We start from the raw sequence: 11,131 nt of genomic DNA, 5'->3' as shown, positions 1-11,131 counted from the left end.
TCCCCGCGCATCCCGCACCGGTCTCTGGCGCTCAGGTGTCGCTGCTGGTCTGCGCGCTCTGGTCAGCGGGTTCTCGCGGGGTGCGGGCAGTGGCGTGGGCGTGTCTGCCCAACTGCTCGAGGTGCTCTCAGTCCTCGGGGGCCGCACCACGACCCTCGTCTTCGGGATGGCCCCGGTGCTCGGGGCGACCCTCTGGCTGCGCGTGTCACCCTCTCGGGTGACTCCGCTCGCCGCTCTGCCTCTTCGGGCCCTGGCGTGGCGCCATCCCCGGCGCTACCGCTAGGCCCGGGCGTGGCGCTGACTCCAGCGCCTTCCGCCAGCAAGCTCTCCTCGTCTAGGTCCGAAGTGACCATCTCAAGGACTCCTTCGGACCCGAGGGCGGCTCCACCCTGCTGCATTTCCCTCTGGAAGACCTCGAGCACCCGTTGGAATTGGGCCCAACTTCTCCGATAACGCCTCCGCCTCTTCCATTTTCTGCCGCAGTGCCTCCGCCAGGTCTCTCTTCTCTTGGCAGAGCCTCCGCGTCCTCTTGGCGGCCGCGAGCACCCTGCTCATATACTCCGCCAACTGCGTGAACTCGTCAGGGTCGGGGTGGTTTGCTGGCTCCACGGCTGCTCTTGCTGGTGGCGCTGGTGCTGACTGCACAGGCTGCTGCTCCCCTTGGCGATCTGGTTCCGCTTCCTTCAGCTGCACGGCCCGTTACGCGGCCCGTCCTTGCCCTATGAGCCAGGGCTTAGGGCTCTCGAATGGTGCTTCTTCCTGTCGCTGAGCTGCCCAACCGGTCGCCTCCAGTGGTCTGCTGCACGCCGTCTCATCTGTGCGTGCAACATGACGCTTAACGTTAGAACCATCGATTCCTCGGCATATCCACAATCTATTTCCCAGGAACTCCAGAGTGTGTCCCTTCATCCACTTTTTGGTCCCCTTACGGCCGTACTTCCGCATCCACACAGCTTCCCCTTCTCTAAACCTCCTTCCCTCTGCTAGCTGTTCCTCCGCGGGCCCCTCTTCCTCCTCCCCCTCATGGGGTAGCGGCCGGCGCTTCATGTGGTCGAGCGGTCCGGTGGGTTGCCAGACCCTCAGGCGCTGCGCCGGAGACAACCCGTCCGCCCCCGGTGTAAAGCGGGCGGCCCCCAGAACCGCCAGCAGGCGCTCCGTGGCCCTCCCCTCAAACCTGGGCAGCCCTTCTTTAATTGTGCGCACGGCCCTCTCCGCCAGTCCGTTTGACCATGCACAGTATACCGCGATTGTCAACTGTTTGATGCCTCTGGTGTCCAGGAAGGCTCTCATTTTCCTCGGACGTGAAGGCCGTGCCGTTGTCTGAGACAATCAGGTCTGGGTGGCCTAGTCGGGCGAACGCCTCTCTTAAGCAGCGTATCACGCTTGCCGTTGAGGGCCCCGCCACCCACCAGGCCTCCATCCAGCCGGTCTCTGCATCCACCACAACCAAGAATACTTCCTCCCGCCGCGGCTCCCCGAAATCCAGGTGCACTCTCCCCTACCTGCGATTGCGTGGCCACGGTTTGTACGGGGGTGCGGGTGCGGCGGCTCGGTTCTTCTGGCACATCTGGCAGCTATTTACTACCGCCTCGATCTGTTCGTCTGGGTGCGGCCACCATAGCACGCCCCACGCTATCCTCTTAGATCTCACAATGCCTTGGTGCGTGAAGTGCAGGCGGGCCAGGGCGTCCTGGCGGAGGGCGGCGGGCACACACACGCGCTCACCCCACAGGACGCAGTCTCTAACCAATGAGATTTGGTCCTTTTTCCTCCAGAACACCCCGGCCTCGCCCTCGGGCTGCTTCCGTAGCCACCCCACCCGGGCCAAGTCGCGCACCTGTCTCAGCACGGGGTCCCTTTCGGTTTCCTCCGCTATGAGCGCCGCTGTCACCACGGGTCCGTCCGACCTCTTTTTTCCCTCCGTGTCGATGTAGTTGATGTACATGATGGGTGGTTGCGGCGGGTCCTCCGTGGGGCCCGGCAGGGGCAGCCGACTGAGCGCATCAGAATTTTCGTGTTGTGGCCCCGGGCGGTATTTCACCTCCATCGAATAGGCCGACAACGTCATTAACCATCGCAGGATACGAGCACTCGTCACTGCTGGTGTCCGACCTCCAAACAACCCCACCAAGGGCTTGTGGTCGGTCCAGACAGTGAAGGTCCTCCCGAACACGTACTGGTGAAATCGGGTCACTCCGAAAAACCACGGCCAGTCCCTCCTTGTCGTACTGCCCGTACTTCCGTTCCGCGCTGGTCAATGTTCTTGACGTATGCGCTATGGGACGCTCCACCGTCTCATCCCCCTCTTTGACCACGTGGGCTAGCACGGCGCCTACGCCATAAGGGCTAGCATCCACTGCTAGGACTAGGGGCAGGTCTAGTGAGTAGTGCACCAACACTCGGTCACTACACAGGATCCCAATCGCGGCCTGAAACGCCCCCCTTTGCTTCTCCCCCCACGTCCATGTGGATTCGCGGGGGAGCAGCTCATACAGGAAGCGCCAGCAGCTCGGCTCTCATCGGGATAAATTTCTCGTAGAAATTTATGTTCCCGAGAAAGGATCGTACTTGGTCTTTATCCTGGGGCTCCGGGGCCTATAAGACGCCATCTAACGGCTCGTCCCCATCTTCAACGGGCTTCTTCAATTTTAATCCCTTCACAAGCCGCATGCGAGTGACAAATGTTCTCTCCCAAGCAGCAAGTTGTTACGTCTATGCCGAGAGAAATATGTCAGCTAAAAAAGGGATATTGTTTAGATTTTATAATTCTATCACGGATGATTATGATACATAGAAAATAGCCCAACAAACCTCTGATTCAGTGGGAAACACCTTACAAATATCTTTTGCCTTTTCCTCCCAAAGAGACGTGCTCAACCTGAAAGAAAACATACATCTTAAATGGAGCAAAAATTAAAGGAGATATGAATATAGATGTAACCTGATCAACAGATCTATAGACATGTTAACCTTACTTTACTTGGTAGTCATTTTGAAAAAGTGAAAAGATTATACAGATAACAAGCTGGTCCCTGCGTGCATTGCACAGTATTCCATCTTTCTTACATGTGCCGAGCACAAGCTGACCTTCAATAGATTGATCCAGAAGTAAGTCAATTTCCTGCAGCATTCAAATTAAGTTGTGCCCCATTAAAGCCTGAAGCTTCACTTTTATTTTTGACGTCAAGGCCTTCCCATGTCAAAACATGGCAGGGCAGAAATATTTGAAACTTCAGAAAAACCTACATTCACATATGATGGGCAAAGTTTCCTTTTCTTGTTAGCAGGCTGGCCAGCATTGCTGCTACCTGATAATAGGAGAGCCGAATTAGCACAGTTCACCAGAATAATGAAACTTCAGAAAAATATGAAATAACAATACCAGGTGTAGGTGTTGGACATGTAATAACATTCGCATTATTAGAAGCAAGTGGAACGGAAAGAACCGAAAGAACATCATCATCTGCCTCGATCACAATGTTTGGTATCATGGAGGAATTGGACGCTGAAATATCACAGATTAATTGAAATGTTGTAAATAAAAAGAAAAGTCCAAATAGAACAAGATCAACTAAACATAATAAGGTTACCATGTTGAACTTGTTGAATAGGCTTGTCCTGGAAGCATTTGGAGCGGGAGGGCGTGCTTTTCTAAATAAAGTTTCCTCTCAGCGAGGAATGTTGCCCTGGGTCCTTCCTTTGGGGTGAGCCTGGAAATGGCAGAATCTCCTAAAACCAATGCTGCTTTCAAATCGACTTCTTCTCTTCTGAAAACAAAAAAGGTGAGCATGAGACATTAACAATACAATGTGTGCACGAACTAATCTTCGTGCATCCTATTATCGCCTATTATCGGTTTGAACGAGAGCGAGAGAGAAAAAAACAATAAGAAAGTACAAAAAACTTCCAAAGCGGGGCTAAAAGTAGTCAATACACCATGAAACGCAGTGGTGATGACCGTCTATCGTGTACTACAATAACCTAATCGGAGGTTAGGTCTCACATGAATTATTTCCGCCATACACATTCTTTGAAAAACATGACAGAAACTAATTCAATAGGAAACTGAAGTCGAATACAGGCATCGAGTATAATTACGCCGAAAGTGGGTGAGAAAAATAGCCAAATAAAAAAAAATCATATTAGCTAGTGCTTCGAGCACGTACCTTCGTAGACGCGGAGAAAGGAGGGAGCCAGTCCCCAAGTCGTGAAGTCGCTGGCCATGATGGCAAATTGTTCAGTACGAGATGAAAGAATGAATGAGCGATGGGGCTATCATAGCGATGCAGGCTGCCCGGTGTCGAGGGCACTCAAGTTTGCTGCAGGAACGGACTATCGAACGATACACTCGACGGGGTTCTCGGTCAGTGTGGTCACTCAGTTCGTGTCGGTGAATCGGCCCCAGCCGCATCCCGTAACCAGCCCGGCCAGTAGCGCGAAATTTGGTTGTGACTATCGAGCCGACCCTACGAAGCGAGTTGTAACACGAGAGGTATCTTAGCCGGTCGCCACAACCAAGCGTGTCGATGCTTACAACTAGTTTACTCTCAAGACAATCTGGTCACCACGACCAACCCCCTTTTTCCGTGCAAGCAACTGTATTAAAGCTAAATTTGACCAAATTAAAACATATTCATTTCATTACATTCAGTTTTATTAAATTAATTAAACTATATACAGGTTATGTTTAATCTGTATATCCTGCCGTATCCTGCCCTATGTTATAAAATGTTATTCAAATCGATATGATCGGAATCGTGTTAGGAAGTTTCGACAGTTTCGATATATATCGAAAAAAAAAAAGACCTGCGGAATGGGTTTCACAAAAATAAGACTTATAACTGAGGGTGGTAAAAAAAAAATTCCTGTGATGGGGGTCTGTCTTGTTGAGTTCCAAAGTAGCTGCCCTACTGTGGTCGTAGAATTGTTACTCTACCTCTGCCCAGTTTGACGTCAGTGCAAACATTGTGAACTCCGTTACGTTTTGAAAAACTTAGTGAGAACGACTTTGGTCGTCTCCTGACGAAATATAGAAAATATTTCCACATCGAAATTTATTCCTTATGTTCCCTGGATATGTCACTCCAGAAATGTAATGTGCCTTTGACGACTATCCCCTTAAAATTGTCCGCAATTTAGCAAAGTCCGCTTGAAGTCATTAGAAGCGTACTGGAGTTCACATTTTGACCATTTAAACTGCTCAAGTCACCCACTTTTGCAGTTTTCTTAGGTTTTTAGCCCGCCCTTCTGCTTTAAAAAAAAAGCATTTAAGCGGGCTTATGCAACAACCGCTCTCGTGTCCGTCCGACCGTCCGTCGTGCGTGTAAGAGGAAGGAGATGAGATAGAGGTCTGAAAATGTCAGGGTATCTTAAGGTTCACTCCCTGAAAACGAAACGCCTATGGCAAATCCTGTCAACCACCCCTAAAGGGGGTGAAAGGGGATAACAAAGAAATTGGGGTTGGTCCAAAAAGTTGATAAAAATATTTTGTTTATGGTCTTCTAAGGGGTAACTCTTAAAAGTAGAGTCCTTTGGGCGAAACTTTTGTCCGTTTGACTCTATCTTGCACTGTTTGGGCGCTAGAGTGCTTTTTTCGACGAAAATACGGCGGATAGACACGATTCACATAAAGACGTACAAGGAGGCGGCCAATCGTAAAATGTCAGAGGAAGTTCCCCCCCAAAACAAGACATTGTGAATCAGGGTCTACCCTCGGATTTGCCGTATCTTTCACTGTTTCGGCCCTAGAGGTGTATATAATGAAAACAATGTCAACTTAAGTTTTAAGACTGTTTGACACAAAATAAAATCTAAAAACTTCACTGGTTCATTTTTCTTAATTCTTCAGTAAATCAGAAGGGTGAGGTGTAGTCACGGTGTTGCCCCGTTACAGTATTTTGTTATGTCCAACGGGCAAAACTCTAGGGCCGCAGGCCCCCCGCCGGAAGCCTAACTTTACTCAAATATTCAAAGTGATTATTCACATTATTATTAAAAGTATATGACGTACTAAAAGATATTATAAATATTTAAATATTACGTTAGTAGTATACATCTAGTATTATAGGGTATTCAAAGATACTATACAGAATAACAGGTAATTTTTGGAAGCTATAAGTTCTAGTGCCACTTTCCAAGTGTTCTCAATCTAAGATTCCTGGGTTCATGGATCTGGAGACGAACTGTAGTCAGAACTTATTCGGCTATAGTATTGAGTACGGATTATTACATCGGGTTCACGTAGGTTGACTCAATTCCTTACATCACATTTATGCTTCAGTTTTAAACATGTTGTTTCTTGTTATTTCTTAGTGTTAAACCGCTTCAGTTGATGAAAACTTAGGTGTTGTGTAAAAGCAGGGGTCCGAGTGCGAAAGTATATTGGGAAAAGTTCCTACTCAAAATTTGGTAAAAGCGGTATAGGAAAATAGTATACGAGGAAGTGCGTAGTTGGGGAAAAGGATATTAGGAAAACTATATTAGGAATTTTGTACGGGAATCGAGGGAGCACTGTAAAGGAAAGTAACCACCAAAGTAGAACAAGTTTATTTAAAACAGGGACGACCAATTCAAGGTCAAATGACGTGTTGACCTAATTTGACATTATTTTGACGTCAAAATTTTCCTCTTCTGATCGTTGAAGATAAGTCAAGGTGACGGGTAGATTTTACAGCAAGGTGTTTTCTTTTGCCCCCTTGGCTGAGAAGGCATAGAAATTTTCATTTGAGGCCTGAATGTTTGTAAATGATCTAACTGTAATGATTGTTTCAGAACCTCGTACAGAAAATAATAAGGCTCTTTTGATGCCAATTGTTTTTTTATCCCTTTGCTTGGTACGGAAATGTTAGCTGTACAGGCCGCAGAGGCTCGGTAGCATGTAATATGCCATAGGAAATGAAAGTTCACATGGCCAAATATTGCTACTCATGGTGATGAAATTTAGCTCCAACCATTGGCTTGTAACGAATCAATCTTGAAAAGGTCTGTTTGTAACATTGTAATGATAAACGTTGCTGTGACTCCGACAATCTGGAATGGTAAAGTACAGCACAAAATTAGCAAAGGACAATTTTTAGATGTTCTTTCCTTGATACCGGACCCATCTCTTGGATGGAGCGTCTAACCGCTCGGTCAGCTCGTCAAAACGCCTAGGGTCAGGTATGGAAAAAAGGGGTCATTTCCAGAACTTTTGCCATTTCCATCGTTTAAATGGTTATTTAATAAGTCATGTGTCTGGCCGATGAAACGTGACCCTAGTAATGAAATTAAAGCGTTATTTTAGTGCCGCAACCTCTAGTGTATGCAGAATACGAGATAGAATGTGTCTTTTCCCCAACACGCATTTCCGGGCAAAATGAGACAGGCACAAACCCAGCAAAAATGATAGGGACCCTCCTTGGGGGAAAACAAGACAGCGCCACTCCATTTTTATTGTCTCATTTTCCCCCGCATTGGCTGCCCATATAAAGTCAATAGGACCGGGTGTATCCTTCTTTTTTTCCCCACGAAAGTGTCTCATTTTTCCCCGTTCACTTATGGTTAGTCGTACTGACAGAATTATAATTCAGGGAAGTGGTATAGCTTTGCGGAACCGCTAAAATCCCTGTTTTACAACGAACTCGTACACTTAATCTTTACTCCTAAGAATCAGAATGCAGTAGTGAAAGTATAATACCTCTGCAGAAAAGTTTGAGAGCCCTTGCGTTTAGGCAGTCAGACAGGCTCTCCATTATGTATGCTTCGTGACGAGGACCAGCGATTTAACTTCCCAGAACCGCTTTAAAATTGAAGTCGAATACGAGAAGTGTATTAAAACAACAGATGACCTAACAAATTTCGTATGAAACTATAATGAATGAGGGTCCACCAAGTAGGTACGCGCAACCGATTGACCTCCTTGAACGTGAGAGTGGGGAGGAGGGGGTCAGAATACATCGTTAATTTGTTTTGGTAAATACACAAGTAGAACAGTGGCTAGAGGGGAGGGGGGTTAAATTTATGTGTTCGTACAGTTCACATACAGGACATGAGCTATTGTCCCACTCCTATCCCCCCTGCCCTCCCCCTACCTTACTTACCCATTTCTATAATTATATAATTTCATCCTAACCAAATCCATTTATTAGTGAAAGGTAAAATTTTATTAGATTGTCTCTGGTTGAAATTGATTTCTTTACCGTAATATTTAATTCAATTTTAAAATACATTACAACTTCTCTCCCACGACAAGTATAACTTGTTACTCTTTCATTCATTTTTATCAGATCCCTCTGAGGCATTTGAAGGATCACGATTCACTAAAGTATATTTAGATAAGTGTTCTAGAATGTATTTTCCTATAGAGTTTAATATCAATGCTCCCACTATTTTATCGGATTCCGTTTAACATAATATGACTGCAGTCAAAGCTAGTCTATTTAAGAAATTTATATACATTGTTCTGATTTTGATGGGCCTGTCCTACCTAAGTTTGCGATGTTCCGTATAATATTGTTCGATCCCTTGCAAGTCCATGGCTATTGAGAAAATAAGTTGTGTGTTTAATAATCGTTTTGACATGTCGTATTAAAAGATTAGGAGACTTCCAATCATTCTACTAGTAAACACAATTCCATTTTGTAAAATTAACAATTTATTTTTAAAGAAGTTCCCCAATTGAAAGTGTGATACAAGAATTGGACTCATTTTGCAAAATTAAAAAGGAAATGTCTTATGCTCAAAGCCAATCAGAGTCGAAATAGCAAAGTGGTCCTCAAACTGACAAAATTCGACACTTGAAACCTACAAGCACGGAGTTCGTGGAGTCTCCGCATAAACCCGTAGTTCCAGGCAGCTCCGTACAGACACGCAGTTCAGCGGGTCACCGTTTAACGTCGTAGGTGCTTGAAAGCCACTTCTGAGATATAGCTCTTCAAAGTTTTGGATTTACATTGAGCCTTGTATGCGACTGGATTTTTGGACCAGAATTACTTTTGAACTAATTGACATATCGAAATGCGGTTTTCGCTGATCGATAGCCCCTGGTTTCTTCTATCCGACGCACTTCATAACTTGAAATTTTCAAAAAACATAGTTACGACGTTTTACGGCGGCTTGCTGAAATTCGTGTTTGTACCGAGCCCCCGGGAAATTCGTGTTTATACGGAGCGTCCACGAACTCCGCGTGTATAGGTTACAAGTGTCGAAAAGTGCCAACAATGGACTCCGCCTGGATTGTGGCTGGCTTAGCAGAGAATCCCCTAGTCTAATCCATAGTGATATGAACAACTCCATACCTTACTCCGCCCACATCCAGGGCAAATTCAGTTAAGACCGGATCAGCTCAAAGAAAGTATTTTGGCCAGCAGTGACTGGCGAGCGAATCAGATCGGTGCACTGCCCGCTCTCTCCAGCGACCCGCTCTGGCTCAGTGGAGAGCGCCTCGGGCAGCCGCTTCCCAGTCGGGGGTTCAACACGGGGCAGGGGAAATGCTTTTAAGTTCCTTTGTTTGAGCTCCGGTCTTGACTGAATTTGCCCTGGATGCGGGCGGGGGAAGGCGAAGGCATGGCTTTGTTCCGTGTGGCTCCGGGTCGAGGCGGTGGTAGCTGTGATTGAGGCCCAAGACGCCCGCGCTGGCGTGGCGGTGGCATAGCGTCGGGGGAAAAGGTTTTCTAACGTAACTTTTGAGGTCGTTATTGTTGTGTTATTCGTAACTTTACTTACTTATGTCTTTTCGGGGACAGTTTCAGACCTGTAACGTTACAAATTGTAACAGAGTGACTTTTACCATTTCGTGTCGGTACGATTCATAACGTTACATCTCAAAGTTTGTGTTAAGTTCGTTCCATGAAACATTTTTTGTTTAACCAGTCCGAACTGTTACAAATTGTAACCGAACCGATGATAGACCAGTTCTGTTACCGTTATTTGTACCGTAACGGCAAGAGAACGAAACTGATCGGTTCACTATGTATTTTGTTACGTAACGGCAAAGCGGTAAGTTACTGGTCCCTGAAAATTACACGGGGGTAGAAACTCGAGTCTCATCATCTGCAGATGGTTCCCGCGCCACCATACCACTGCTGACGTATCCCCGCTGAGGCTGAACACCCCGATTATATTGTAACGTCCATCCTGCTGCTCGATGTCCCAAGTCAGTCTGCTACACTGCAACAAATGACAACGAGCATCGCCTATTATGGAAATTTCATGGCCACCTCAGGATTAGGACCCCATCATCGGCAACGGAAACATGCTGTTTTCGTTGCGTGTAGGTTTCCTCATCCTGGGGCAGAGAAATATCACGACTGTGTTAAATTAAACAAGTTCTCTAAAGTACTGTAAAAGTCGAGTGGGCCACCACTTCGACTGAGGATGTACGAAGGATTACGTGATTTCAGGGATTACCAGGGGCGTAGGAACGTTTTTTGGCCAGAGTGGGACGGCTTATTCGACCCTTTTCGGCGCCCCATTACGGCTACTACTAGTACTAGAGTGTAGGTTGGGAAGCACTTTCTCGATTTTGAAAACTCCTTACCTCCTATATTACTACATTTTCATTGCAGTTTCCGAGAATATTTTTTTTTTTTTTTGCATACATGACCTTCAGGTCGCAACTTTTCCTCAAAGTTGAAAAAATCGCTATTTTTCCATTTATATGTCAGCTTTGCCCGGATATCTACCAATAGCATTAAACGTCAGACCGGTGCCAAATGTTTTCAGTAGGCACAAAATTAAGTTTCCAGCCTCTGTGGGTCATGGTTCCAGAACGAGGGAATCATACTTCGGAAAAGAGTAATAATGACCGAAAATGCATCTTTACGGGGGCGGGTTTGGCGCCCATTCCGTGTGCTCAGGGGCTCACAAGATTTAAATAATTTGTAGTTTCATCTCTTTTTAGAGCCGCCCAGAGCAGTGCAATTCGAATAATAGGACACAACCAGTACACTCACTGGGAAGCGAGTGTCGCATAGCACCGGTACTAAACCACGGTCACTAGAATTGGGATGAATAACTCAAGTATGTAAAGTGACGTTCATTACTACCCACAACTACCAAATTTTTTTGTTTGATTTATTTATAAAGGAACCTACCTACATAATTATTACCAAGTTTTCATCACCCCACTCGGTTTAACTCCTAAAAACAACTA

General features: G+C 46.3%; 1 protein-coding gene across 4 annotated transcripts in view; it reads right to left on the bottom strand.

The window, feature by feature from the left end:
* Positions 1-6,569: 6,569 nt before the first annotated feature.
* Positions 6,570-11,131, bottom strand: part of LOC127750739 (uncharacterized) — a 55,847-nt gene continuing 51,285 nt past the window's right edge. For all 4 annotated transcript variants that reach the window (XM_052273131.1, XM_052273129.1, XM_052273130.1 and 1 more), the window contains 2 exons: positions 10,057-10,146; positions 6,570-7,029 (listed from right to left, as the gene is read on the bottom strand). In XM_052273131.1, coding sequence (XP_052129091.1) covers positions 6,940-7,029; positions 10,057-10,146 — 180 coding nt within the window. In that variant the 3' untranslated portion in view covers positions 6,570-6,939. The remainder of the gene's footprint in view (positions 7,030-10,056; positions 10,147-11,131) is intronic.

The sequence above is a fragment of the Frankliniella occidentalis genome, unplaced genomic scaffold (assembly GCF_000697945.3).
Source record: "Frankliniella occidentalis isolate FOCC.00 unplaced genomic scaffold, Focc_3.1 Scaffold248, whole genome shotgun sequence".
Lineage (NCBI taxonomy): Eukaryota > Metazoa > Arthropoda > Insecta > Thysanoptera > Thripidae > Frankliniella > Frankliniella occidentalis.
The sequence above is the reverse complement of the archived record's forward strand: the minus strand, read 5'-3'. Positions and strand labels throughout refer to the sequence as shown.